Here is a 13,984-nt window from a genome sequence, read left to right as displayed (position 1 = left end):
TAGATACAAATTAATTTTTTAAGTGTTAATTTTTTCCATGTTAATTTATCTAAATATCCGTGTATGAACACCTCAAATTCAAGTGCTTCAAGTACACATTGTTATTGTAGATCACAAATGATGGAATGTCATTATTTTGTGGAAAGAGAACTGTTCTGATCCCGTGGGGAGAAATGCACCTAGCATTCAATTTAAGCATATAAATAAGGGTTAACAGGATTTGGATCTCAGGAAGGTGTTTCCTTCCTAAAGAAAATCTTGTGGAAGTAACACTTCCGAAATATATGGTGCATGAGCTTTAAGTTGGACACTGGAATGTTGCTTTGAGGATGCAGTTTGATGTTATGGCTGGCTGTGAATGTGGGTTGTTGTCAGCAAGAGCTATCCCATCCTTTTCTGCTTAAATGCAGTTTGGGGGGTTTGTTAGGGGAGGGGCTAGGAGAATTCTGAGTCTGTCTGTTGGGTGCTGAAGCATCTGCTAAGTCAGATGAGAAAGAGAGAACATGTTATTTTCCCTTTAATTGCCCACAAACTTGAAACCTTTTCTCTCAGGCTGATGCTCTTTTTTTATACCTCTTCATAGCAATTCAGCAAATCAGAATGTGTTATATTAAAAACTGCTTTAAAATGTTAGGCTTCTATTATATTTTTCTACCTTGGTCAGTAAGTATGGCTAGAAATTGTTGGGTTTTAGACTTCTGTTGCTTGTGCTTAATTTAAATCTCTTTTATGAGGATATGAGAAATTGCTACATGTTGAGAAAGTTTTAAGCTGTTGTATTGTCTCATTTCCATTTCATCTGTACAAGAAGGTAGGAGTCTCAATTTTTTAAATCTTTGTGGCATGGAGTGTCTACTAAGGTTAAATCTTTCATTGTCTGTATGTTTTCTTAGGAGTCCATTTTCTTACAGATCTAGTATTTACATGCAAGACTTGATTTTATTTTGGGAACTTGCAAAGGCAGATTCCTGAGGAACATTGTGATCTTTGAGTAGCTGCAGATTTGGCTTGGAAAATTTTACAAACATAATCCGTTTTTGGTTGGTTGTTTTTTATTTTTGGTTACCTGGGGAGGGTGATGTGTTGTTGTTTATTTTTAGTATTACAATTTTTAAATGTTAAAACAACTCAATACCATGCTGCTTTTGTGTAAGCAGACATTTAATAGCAGAGCAACAGGTGATTCCTCTGGTGTGGTTTGGAGCTCTGTTAAGGGCACTTTTTGACCTTTTAGTTCAGTTTTCCAACTTATCTCAGACTGTAAGATGATGAAGCTGGTGTCCTAACCAGAAGTTCTGTTTCTGGAAACTTGAATTTAACTAGTCTTGTTTTAGATAAATGTGTCATTTAGTTTGTAGTGTGGCTTATGGCTGTTAGTCTGGGGTGGGCAGGGAACATGGATTTGTCATTGTTAGTGGAAATCTTAATTACTTGTATCTTTATACATTCCTCATAGTCAGCACTTGTTTAAAGATTATAAGTGAAGATGGCTTTTTCCCTTCAAAGAAAAAGTTAGTCTTTATAATTACATTTTGGGACATCACTGTATGCTTTTGTAGAAAATTAGATAATGGCAGAACTTAGGTTAACATTTTTAGAAAAAATCTGGGGCTTGTTATTGTTACAGATTATAAAATGGGATCTACTCATTAGATTAGATAAACTCAAAGAAAGAATTTCTGATTCTTTGAAGGCAGGTGGCCTCAAATTCCCTGATTTGTTTGTAAGGAGTTTGTCTTTCAGCTGTATACAGTTAAGTCCAATAACTACATTTGTGTTTGTTCGGCAGTAAAATCTTGGTATAGAACAAAAACAACTGGTTTTAAACTCAGTTTTGTTTTGAAATATGAATTGCATATCAAATTATCAAGTAGTGTTGAAATTGCAGTCTGAACTGCAAGAATAGCATGCAGGGTTATGTTTCCTAGACTTGCCAGTATTTATGTCTTTGAATTTATTACGTACAAAAATAGTAGTTTAAGAAAAACAGAGAGACATGCTGGAACAACAGGAGGCATCTGACTAAGGCAGTGTTTACAGTAAAGGAAAGGGATTTAGCCATGGAGCAGTGAGCTGTACAATGGAAAGATTAGTGGCTGTTGGATAATAACTGTTAGATTGGAGTACTGAATGAAAGCTGAGTTGCTGCTGTTATGTTAATAGTGATGGAGAATGTTTTCCTTGATACTCTGTTAAGGCATTAGTGAGAAGTGCACTGTCCCAAAATTATCTGTAAAAAGGCTGTTATGTATCAGGATTAATAACAGGATCATTTGTATCTCGTGAAAGGAGACATCCTCATTCATCCATTCTGAGAATTACTTTTGCACCACTGATCACCTCTTCATATAATAGTAAATAGATTAATGATTTGGGTTTTTCTGTACTTGTTTAAACTCCTAGATCTTCAGTTACTGTACATGCATTAATGTGCAAGGGAAAATCCAGAAAATTTCTTTTCAAACTGAAATTGGAAAGAATTCAAAGAAAGTAAGCAACACATATTTGAGTTGTAATACAGACTTGGTAATACAGACTTGGTAATACAGACTTGGTAATACAGACTTGGAATGTGTGTTAGGCTGGTGTTTGGGGTGGGAAGAATTACCTTCTCTCTGTGTGTGCACGAGGGCAGGGAGGCACTGCCCTGACACTGCCACAGAGCCCTGGAAGCAGCTGGATTGTCCAAGCATTCTTCATTTCTCTGCTGTAAGTTTCACTAAAACATTGCGAAGGGCTCTTGAGAAAGTGCTAATAAGCACTCTTGACCTGGAGTTCTGTGGGGGAATGATTCCCTGCTTGCATTGTCCCTCTGCTCCCAGTGCCAGGTTCCCCAGAGCAGCTGTGGCTGCCCCATCCCTGGAAGTGTTCAGGGCCAGGTTGGATGGGGCTTGGAGCAGCTTGGGGTAGTGGAAAGTGTCCCTGCAAGACCTCAAAGCAAGATCAGCTTTAAGGGCTGTTCCAGCCCAAACCATTCTCCATGAAATAGTGGTTTTCGGTGCAAATCTGGTGAAAAGTACAAAGTCTTAAATAAGCCTAATGTGTTTTGCTATTTGAATTAGTTTAAAATGCACTTAAGCTGATGAGTAGCATCTCTGTCACTGCTCTAGATTTAATTTTATCTTTGATGAACAGTTAGAACATACTTAGACTTAATAATTAAATTTCATGCCACATTATCTTTAATTTGACAAGATTTTTGTGAAAGATGGTTTCATTTTCCTGAACTTTCTGAGCATTTCTTTGCATATTTTATCTTTCTCTGTCACAATTTAAAAAAAAATCCTCTGTCTAGGAAAGACTGTTGCAAATCCTAAATCAGATTTTCTTCCCTTAGATTGCAAAGAACACATCACAGAAGATGCTAAGCCAGAATCCATCAGTGACACAGCTGACCTGGCTCTACCACCTGAAATGCCAATTTTAATTGATTTCCATGCTCTGAAAGATATCCTGGGGCCACCCATGTATGACATGGAGGTAACATCCTCATTTGTTTCTGCATGACTGCTTTCCTGGCTGCTCTAAGTAGCTGTCTGTTTATTTCTATTGACTGAGTTTATACAATGTTAACAACTTTAAAATGTGTTAATAACAGCACTGTGTTTCTTTTTGCTCCACCAAGTGTGTTTTCATCTAAAGAAGCTTTTTTTTCCTCTAGGGTACATAAATAACATAATGCCCTGACTTTTCTGTTAGCAAAGGTGCCTGCAGCAGTGCTTAAGAATGTGGTGGTGTTTCTTCAGTTTGAAACAACTTTGCTTTTGTTTGGGGGATGTTTGGTGGTCTTGGGAAAGAAGCCAAAAGTAGAACCCAGGAATCCTGTCTCTGCAGCAGCTGTGCTAAGGACTGTCCCACGTACCTCCTTAAAGCCAGTCAGCATTTTTGGGTATTAAAACCACTTCAGCTTGTACCAGAAGTTCTCAGACATTCTTTAGGTTAATGTGACTCTTAGCTATTAAAATGTTTTATGATCAGTCAGGCACCTCCAGCTCTGTTCCTCAGTAGGCATATTTCAGATTTTTTGCTTTCCCCCATCTGTACTTTGCTCCATTCTGTGGAAATGCCATCCGTTAAAGTAGTTTGTTAGTTTGGGATTCTCATTTCACCAATTACATTGCAGTTGTTCTCAGTTTCTGAGAACTTTCCTCTTACAATTCTTTTCTCCCAATTGCTGTATTTATTAATGAGTAAATATTTTTCAGTACACACATAGTTTTTTTCCATGTAAATTGCTCAGATAACAGCATAACTCCTATTTTAAGGAGTTTTCCCAGCTAACCTGTTATTCCTTTGAATTTTCTCAAGTCCCTCCAAGATTCTTTCAGGCAGCACAGCTCCTGTCTCTGGCAGGTGTCTGAGCCTGGCTGCTGCAGGTTGCTGGTCTGTAGTCACAGGGTGTCTCCTCTCTGTTTCTGCCCTTAAAGCTTCACCCTGGGACTGCATTTTGCAATTTATTAGTAGCTGAAACAAAGACACAATGGAGGCAGCCACTGTGTCAGTACCTGGATGAGACTGAGCAAATGGAACTGAAAACATGACATGACTTCATTGATCTGTTGTCCTTCAGGGAATTCCTTACCCAGAGATTCATCTTTCACCTTTCCAGTGCATTGCTTTGCTATTGTCTGCACAGCTCTCCCAGCAGCAAGATGTGACAGAATATGCAGCTCCTACTTGTTGGATTAATTCATGTCTCACAAATAAATAATCTTATGTGTCTCTCTACGGAACAAATGTTGGAATAAATCACATAGTGAGGCTTTGAAATAATCTTGACAGTTTGAAGTGCAAAAGATTTAATGAAATGTTTCAGCACAGCACACTTTTGGGGGAAAGTGTTTTTAACATATCCAGTGTGTTTATAATGAAGTATTTATGGTTTTGGCTTGGATTTTAGTTTGCTTTTTTAGTTTTTTTAGCTTTTTGTTACTTTCTTGCAACCCTTAATTCTGCTCAAGTGACAATACATTACTGGCACCACAGGAAGGCCCATCAGGATACATTTATATCCTCATAACGTGAGTAAAGTTGAAGGGACAGAAGCTGTAGGTCAGTGAAATTGCCTGTTCTTGGACATGAAAGTGCAGATGCCAAAAAAGAATGGCTCTGTTTCATGCATAATTCTAATTAGGAAAAAAATCAGGGGATCTTTCAGAAGCAAAATCTGTCCAAAGCACAGGTTTAGATAGGTATTTTTATCTAAGAACTATCAGTCTTGTGGTGATACTTCTGGGAAATCTCCCTCAGAGGGAAGCCACTGTTAATGTGCTCTGCCAGCAGTGATTTGCCAGGGAATGAATCAGAAGATGAGAAAAAAGTTTGTACAGTCAGGTTGGGAGAACCTATGGACAGAAAACAAACATACTAAAGGCCAGCAAGTGACTAGACTGGTTATCTTCCCATTGTGATTCAGGGACTTTTTTCCAGTACACTGACTTACAGACTAGCTCCAAAACTGCAGATCATAACCTGACATACTTTAAAATAAATTACTGTGCTGAATGTTATGACTTCAATTTTGCACTGTCCAGGCAGCTAAAATGTATCTGGCAATGCGTTCATCTGCTCAGGGTATAGCTAAATCACAGCTGAGTTTTGGTCTCATCTGCAGAAATTTTCAAACCCCAAGACTTTTATGCAGGTCAACTTTTATGACATCTTCATCTTCTGAAGACATGACCAGTCATCAGCTGATTCGAATGATCATTTTTAATTGAAGTTGTTTAGAAAGTGTAAGAAAGGATTTATTCTAATTTAAATTCATCTGACTTTTGATGAGAAGAAATTATTCAGAGGTACCAGGAGCAATTCAGTCTTGTGCAGCTCCCTGTAACACTTCACGGGTGTCTAATGCAGCACTGTGTGTTTTCCTGAGTGTTGGGGGCTTGTGTGATGCATTTGTGTTCAGAGATTTTTAAAGGTCTTTTCTGCAGACAGATGTCAGAGCTGCCAGGGCATTTTCCATGTGTGCCTGTGCCCAGGCTCAGTGCAGGCTCAGCTGAGGAGGCTGCAGCAGGGGTGGTTCAGTCTCTCTCCAGGACTGCAGAAGAGGTTGCTTGGCCTCGAGGGTACCTGTTAATGCAAGGAGCGACGGTCCAGAGGTGATCAACACCTACTTCACATCCAGGTTCCCTTATCAGATCTCAACTGCCTTGTGGGAGTAGGAGGAAGTACCCACCTAGTCTGAGGATAGAGGAGGGAGCTTGTGCTAAGTGGTGTCTTTAGAACCATTTGGGTTTTGGTTTGTTGTCCCATTTGCTGTTTTCTGCCCCTGAGCTCTCGGTCTGTAAAACTGTTGAATTGATCCAGGGTCCAGTCCAAAAAAACTGAAACAAATCCCCAAACCAACAAACCTTGTTAATGACTGCTTTGGGCTGGGAGAGGGTGTGAACAGTAAATTTTGTTTATTACATCTGAAATGTTTGAAACCATGATGCTTTGCCAAAATACCATTGTCTCCAGTGTAAAGGGGAATGTTCCAGTGTTGTTGGATTTCAGTGTGACCAGGTGAACTGACTTTGCTAACCCGAGTTACTAAGCAGTTACTAAAACAGAGTAAATTACTGTAACTAATAACACACAGAGAGTGGATATAGAAACTGACGTTAACAAAAATGAAAATGCTTGATGAGGTATTTTGATACCTTAAAAGTGAAAAATACTGTGCTGTACAATTTTCTGAAACGGTAGTAAAAGAAAGAGCCTTCTTAGCTAAACCATGCTGGTGAAAGCAAATGGTACAATGCTCATGCAAATGCAGAGGTGAGGGAGAGCCCCAGGAGAAGCAGAGAGAAGGGGCTGTGTGGCTTCCTTGGCTTTAGCTGCCGGTGTAGCTGCTCACTTGCTTGGCTGCTTGTAATTGCTAATGGGACTCTGTCAGGTGTCCCCTCTGCCTGGGAACACAGTCGTGTTTCTGCTTTTCAAAAGGGTTTGTAAATGTCTGCAGCGAACAACATCGGGGGCTTGTCTGGCCACAGCTCAGGCAGTGCCATCACTTGTAAACAGGCTTTTAGGGAACACTGGGGAGCAAAAGTGGCTTTTTCACATGAGTAACACTCAGGGCAAACATACTGTAGCAGATGGTTAAAGTCACATAAACATTCAGTCAGGATTGACTGAATACTTGAAGTCCTTTGAAGAGAAAGATTCTTAAGATGCTTTGGGGGCGGGGAAGGTTTCCAGTTTGCCATGGCCTTAAGCTAAGCTGCCACATACAGCTCCTGTTGTGTAATGAGTGTTTACTTATATCCACAAATACTGCTGCATTAAATAATAAAATAAAAAATAAGAGATCAGACACTTGGCTTAATTTTTGTGTTCTAATGGATGCAGTTGTTTCCAAGCCAACTATCAAATTGTTTTTGCAATGTTTTTTTAATGGACATTTTCTAAACCACTTCCTGTGTTTTCCCTCAGGTGTCTGAGCGCCTCAACCAGCCAGGAGTGGCCATAGGCCTGGCCTGGACCCCCCTGGGAGGGGAGATCATGTTTGTGGAGGCGAGCAGGATGGATGGGGAGGGCCAGCTCACCCTGACAGGGCAGCTGGGGGACGTCATGAAGGAGTCAGCTCACCTGGCCATCAGCTGGCTGCGCAGCAACGCCAAGAGATACCAGCTCACCAACGGTGCGGCAGGGGCAGCACTTCCATCCCGCCAACTTGGAGTGTAGCAGTTGAGCACATTGTAGCACTGCTGAGTAACCCTGGGAGTTACTCATACTCGCTGTGGAAATGTGTTGTGTTGCATTAACAGAGAAAGGGTTTCAGCTGTTAGTGCTACAGTGGAGATGAGATCAGCTCCAGAGCTCCTTAGTGGAGTTCTTTCCCAGTTCTTGCCAAGCCGAGGTGGTTGCGGCCTGGCAGAACATGAGTTGTGTCTCCTTGCAATAGCCTGGGAGGCTGTGGACAGCCTCAGTGCCAAGGTGCTTCTCCTTGCTGGTGGCAGACACTGCCTCTGACTCATTTTTGTGCTCAAGCTTTCCAGCAGTGCTTTCACCATGGAGGCAGATACAGAAGTCTGTAGTTTTGCTATTACAGATTCTATTGAAAGGTTTTCGTAGTTTTAATATTTTGAGAATGTTGGGTTTATAGGGCAGCTGTTGAACTGCAGTGCAATAAGACTCTGGCCAAGAATTCTTTAACTCTCCTTTCTTGTTTGAACCTCTCAGGACTTGCAGAAATCTGCTTTCTAGATTGATCATCTGTTGATCAGGCAAATAATTGCCAGTGTCTGTCACGATTTGTGGGAATTCAGATAGGTTAAAAACCAAAATGGAATTAATGTATGAAATGCTGCAGGAATTACCTGTGTGCACATTTGCCTGTCAAACCTGGTTTAACTCCATGTACTCCATTACAGGTGAAAGGACATAAATGAGAGTTTCGCTTTATTATAATTGTGGGTTTCTGTAGAGTGTTGTCTGAAAATTGACACTGATGGTTTGGGACATAAAAATTCTGTGTAGAAATTCCTTGCTTTCTACATTAATCCCTACTCTGAATTTCCCAACACATGCAAATGCCAAGCTTATTGGTTCTTGTGTTACAGGTTTTTTTCTAGGAATCTGGATGTAGGAAAACTCATTGGGGTTTCTCTTTGTTGTTTTTTCCTAGGGCCTCTGCAATGTTGTGTTGCTTTTTTCAGCCTACTGTTAATAAATAGTGCCAAGGCTTTTAGTTTGTGGTGGGCTTTTAGAATACAGACCAGGAACAAAATGGGTTTAGATTTTAACATTCAAACCATTCTTTTTTTCCTTAAGCTTCTGGAAGTTTTGATCTCCTTGACAACACTGACATCCATCTGCACTTCCCAGCTGGAGCTGTCACAAAAGATGGACCATCTGCTGGTGTTACCATAGTAACCTGTCTTGCTTCACTCTTCAGTGGGCGGCTGGTGTGCTCAGATGTAGCCATGACAGGAGAAATTACACTAAGAGGCCTTGTTCTTCCAGTAAGCATCATTTGAGAAAAGAGCTAAGTTGTATTAATTCTCCCTATTTTGGATATGAAATCTGTTTATAGCCACTCAGATAAACAGTCTTGCTGGATCATTCCTCAGCAGCAATGCTGTCTCTGCTGGTGCAGTTGGCAGAGGCCAGTGGAGGCCAGGCTGCTCCACGACTGCCCCACTCCTCTGCTCTGCCATTCAAGCTAAAGCCAGCCTTGACATGGCTTTTTGGGCAAATACATTAAAATATCTAGTTAGAAAGGAAATCTCAAAGTCATAAAGTTCAAGATGGCTCCAAAGTCTGTACTGCAATTTCTAAATGTGCTTCCTCACTCTGTTTGTACAAAACTATCTCTGGTGTCTTTGAAAAGTTGTGTCTTAAAGCTCTCAGAGTAACTGCACACAGGGTACTCCTGAATCCATGGTTCTGTCTCTTAAATTGTTCCTTGGCTGTAGCTCAGCCAAATGCAGTTTCCATAAGGCTTTGTCAAAACATGAAGGCAAAGGAAGGTTTTCAAACAAACAGTTTTGTTTAAAGTGTCAGTGGAGCCTGGCACAGGTGGAAGCTGATAGGGGAGTTAGGTCTGATCCCAAATGATGGACAGAAGGAGGATGAAGCTGGAAATCAGGGACAGGCTTTTGTTTCCTGCAGAGAAGACAAAACCAGCAAGGCCAGGGTAAGCAGGGGCTTGGGAGGCTCTCTGGGGACAGTGAGCCTGACAGGACAAGCCATTGTCCAGGGTTCTGGAGCACCCTGCAGTAACTGGTGCAAGGCAGCTCAGCCCTGCAGCCAGACTGTCCCAAGGCAGTGACCACACTGTGCCTCCTGCTAAAGGGGGGTACAGACATAAAGTACCTGTGAATATTAAACCACATTTTCCTCCTTCCCAAAGGTTGTCTAGAAGCTTGCTGTTATCAGTCACTGAATTCCCACGAGTGTGCCAGGAGCAGCCCCTGCAGCTGAATGTGCAGCACTGTCTAGACCCGTGGGGTCACTGTGAGGATCACAGTTCACTCCTGCCTTGTGTCACAGCAGCCTGAGGTTTGCCCTTTGTGCTGCTCTACAAGGCCTTTCTCTAAAGCATTGTAAAATTACAAGTTTCTGCTGCAAGATGGTCTTTAGGAATAGAAGAGTTCAGGGGAAGAAGCTACAGCTGTGATTTTAAGAAAAGCTAATTTAAAGCCCTTTTTCCATCTCATTAGCACATCAACCAGGAGGCTCTGTGGAGCAGTGCCTGGTGTAACACAAAGCATATCCACTCCTGGAGCACAGGTTTGCTTTGCTGTGCGTTTTTTTTCAAGTTATTTATCGCGGGACATTGCTTCCTTAGGACTCTTCCCCCTAAATCTAACACTGCGTTTATCTGAAAAATCTTCTGTTCTAATGCAGGTGTAGGATTTCAGCACATCATACCAAAAAGAGTGAAGGCCACTTTTGTTTAAAAAAAATTCTGAAAAGCAGTGATTTTTCCACTGTTCTCTTGTACCTGCACTCCTAGATTTATTTTTCCCCTATTAGCTTTTACAGAATGAATACCATAGCATAGTAACACATTTCCTTCATTAAGCACATAATGAGCCACAACTCTGACTTCATTTTTAATTGCTTTCCTAAATGACTGAGGGAGGCAGAACCTTCCATCAAAATTTAACTCCCGATGTGATGTTACAATAATTACTTTATTAGATAGTTCATTGCTTTTATATATGTATTTCTTCTCCTTATTAGGTTGGAGGAATTAAAGACAAAGTGCTGGCAGCACACCGAGCTGGACTGAAGAGAATTATCATTCCTCAAAGAAATGAGAAAGATCTGGAAGAAATCGCAGTGCACGTGCGGCAGGATCTGACCTTTGTGCTGGCCGGGTGCCTGGATGAGGTGCTGAATGCAGCCTTCGATGGGGGCTTTGCAGTTAAGGCAAGGGTTGAGCATTTGAATAGTAAACTTTAGGCAGACAGGCTGAGGTTACCTCTCATCAAATTCCATAGTTCTTGATCTCTTTCAGCTACATTTAAGTATCAGGTACAACTATGAGCTAAACGGGATTGTTCAAATGGGGGTGTCAGTGCCATCAAAAGGAAGGTGTTGCTGCAGCAGTTACCAACCTGAAACTGCCATTTACAGGCATTTACTGCTTTTTATCAGCAAAGAATCTTGAATCTCACTTCCTGATAGATTCAAGCATGAGAAAGAATTCCTTAGCCTGTCTGGCACCTATACACAGCAGCAGCTGCTCCCATCCTTAAAGAGGGAATAACGTGCAGCAGGAGAGGCTCATAGGTGGGGTTGTTACAAACAGCAAACTGATTTAGTGCAAGCTTATTTACAAAGTATCAGTTGTAATAATGACTAATAATGTACTAGGGAGCAGCAGTATTGGGGAAAATAAGGTTTTTGAAATCTAAAAAGATACACTTAAGGAATCTAAAGAGAAACACTGATCTAAATGAAGTTAGTAAGTTCTTTCAGCATTTGGTTCTAGTTTGTAGCATCACCACTGCAGACACCATTTTTCAAACCCAGGAAGCAATGCCAGAACTGAAATGCACGAATTGTAAAGAAGGGAGAGAACACATCTGAGTTCATCTGCACAGCTGTCCCTAGAGCAGCAGAGGGGGATAGAGCACACTTGAAGCCTTAATGAAAAAACCCTGTAATGTTTTGGAGGGACAGAGTCCATGTCCTTCATTCTTACCCACTACAAACTGACTTGATTCAGGGGTGCCTATGCTTGGAGGCTCGCATATGGAAACTAAATCCATTTAAACAATGCCAAATAAATGATGAATCATTTTGCACTGTGAATAATTTAAGGTTCAAGGAGTCTGGCAACCTCCCTGTCCATTGATAGCTTTGTCTCCTATCTCCCCTTGAAGCTCAGTGAGAACTGCACTTCAGTGTGTGATCCAGGCCTTTGGCATTATTTATTCCAGGGTCAGCCCCACAAGCAAATCCTGGATGTTGTTACATCCTTCTCTTAGTCACTGGTTCTGAAATAAACTCCAAAGTGCTTATGAAATACAAACTGTACCAGTGACAATAGCCTGATCTAGAAGCTGCCTATAAATCAAGAGTTTGCATTGCTTTCATTTCCATAGATAACAGAGCTGATTTACCTGGAACATAACAGCACTAATAATAATTAATTCAGTGGGAATTTCAACACCTCTTTTACAAAAGATTTTAAAACTTTGACAAAAGACTTAATCTAATAAAATGATAAAAATAAAAGCTATCTGTGTGTCAGTACTTTAAGAGCTCTACTCTTCGTCACTCACAAGCCAAGTTCCAAGACTGGACAACACTCCCAGTCTCAGAAAATGTTCTGCCTCATGAGAAAAGTGCAGTGAAGAAGTGCAGAGACTTCCCCCTGGGTAAAACCCTAGCCTGGTAACTGTGCTGCTGCTTTGCTTTTGATCAGACCAGAAGGGAAAAATCCTTTACCAAACAGATCAAGTAACAATCCTGTACTGCTCTGCCATGTGAGAGCACTGACATGCTCGGAATTCCACCACAGTCTGTTTATACATGGACAAAATGAATTTTTTTTTTTTAAGAGAATAAGGGCTATTAAAAAAAACTGCCACCACAGCAAAACAGAGGGCTGCCCCCCCCCCCCCCGAAAAGTTAAAGGATGACTGTCTGACACGTTACTCCAATGCTGAAGTGCTGTCCCCAGGGACTCCACCTGAAGCTGAGGGGTTTAATGCCACTCTGAAGATAACGCCAGGCATTTACTGCAAGCTTTTCCTGTCCCTGCTGACAGAGCTGAGGAGGTTGTGTTACTTAGTTGAGATGTTTTTTTAAACAAAACATAAGCACTACCTATTACACCAGACACTACAGCCGCACTTTGGTGCCATTTGTTTCGCTTTCACTGAGCAGAATAACCCTGTGCAGCAGTGAGCAAGAGCAGTACAGAACTTCTGAAGTCGTGTCAACACGCTGGGGCTCATCTGCTTAGGAACAGTTACATGGACCTGGTATTAAACTTGCATAGCTCCAAAATACCCCAAACTCAGTAAAACTTATCAAGGGGAAAAAAAAAAAAAGCAGTGGTAGCTCCTTTGCCCTATCTACACTATAAACTGCTACAGATAGTAACTATCTTGCTAGTACAATTTCTGCTTTCAGCACAGCAGCTTGGAAAAGATTCTAGATAAAACAGGACAGGCAGCAATACAAAACCATTCACCTGCTTTAATTTTAAGCACTACTGCAAACAAGAAGTAGCAGGAACTGTCACAACATTACCAAAATATTTACATCCACATTTGTCAAACATTTTAAGGCTTTTTTTTTTAAAGGGCAATGAAAAACCACAGAGGTAGTGCTAGCAGACAAATGCAAGATCTACTGCATTTCATCTTTTAGAGACACATTTGAATACTACTTCCCAATACAGCAAAGTAAAACAGCACTTTCTAAAATAAATAGCTAATGTTAAGACAATGCCAGGCTTTAATACACGATTTATTTTAGATAAGGTAGTAAACTGTACAGATTTCTAATATGGTTTGTTTTTTCATATATAACAGTGTAGTTGACTTACCAGATCCTCACACTCTAGATCCACTGAATTGGGCTTCCAGTACTTTTGAGGATCTGGGCCTAAGGGTGATTTCGTAATTCCATCTGATGATGGATATCAAAGGTTTTATACAGATTATTTAACACCAAATGGAGCAATACTAGTTTACATTACAGTAAGTCAGCATACAGTAGTTATGCTACAGCTCTTGTCCTCTGTGAAACATGAACCATCCTGTCCCAGACACCAGGCAGCCTCTAAAGCTCATTGCAAAGGCCATTGCTGAAGGTTCCTTGCAGAGTGCAGCTCTGCCCTTCAGCCCACCGTAGCCTACATCGAATCCCTGCAGCTCAGCACGAGGGTTCAAGGGTGACACTTCTGGGGACACAACCCAAGCTGAACCCTCCCACACACAAGCAGCAGCAGTGACCAGCCCTACGCAGCCCTGGCCTCTCAGGGTAGTCTCAGAGGTTCCACACAGGGACACAGGGTCTCCACCCCATT

The 13,984-nt window shown here is 41.2% G+C and overlaps 1 protein-coding gene and 1 long non-coding RNA gene across 2 annotated transcripts in view; one reads left to right on the top strand and one right to left on the bottom strand.

Moving 5' to 3' along the window:
* LONP2 (lon peptidase 2, peroxisomal) overlaps positions 1-12,180 on the top strand; it is a 41,148-nt gene extending 28,968 nt beyond the window's left edge. Inside the window, exons 12-15 of the mRNA XM_085071907.1 lie at positions 3,338-3,480; positions 7,420-7,627; positions 8,761-8,951; positions 10,678-12,180. Of these exons, the coding sequence (XP_084928033.1) occupies positions 3,338-3,480; positions 7,420-7,627; positions 8,761-8,951; positions 10,678-10,899 (764 nt within the window). The 3' untranslated portion in view covers positions 10,900-12,180. The remainder of the gene's footprint in view (positions 1-3,337; positions 3,481-7,419; positions 7,628-8,760; positions 8,952-10,677) is intronic.
* Positions 7,304-10,042, bottom strand: LOC146432334 (uncharacterized). The gene is made up of 2 exons (XR_014854557.1): positions 9,805-10,042; positions 7,304-9,594 (listed from the first exon to the last, which is right to left on the bottom strand). It is a non-coding gene; the product is annotated as an uncharacterized LOC146432334 (long non-coding RNA).
* Positions 12,181-13,984: the final 1,804 nt, after the last annotated feature.

This window comes from Lichenostomus cassidix, chromosome 11 (genome assembly GCF_008360975.1).
Source record: "Lichenostomus cassidix isolate B80296 chromosome 11, HeHo_3.0, whole genome shotgun sequence".
NCBI classification, from domain to species: Eukaryota; Metazoa; Chordata; class Aves; order Passeriformes; family Meliphagidae; genus Lichenostomus; species Lichenostomus cassidix.
This window is presented reverse-complemented; position numbering and strand designations above follow the sequence as displayed.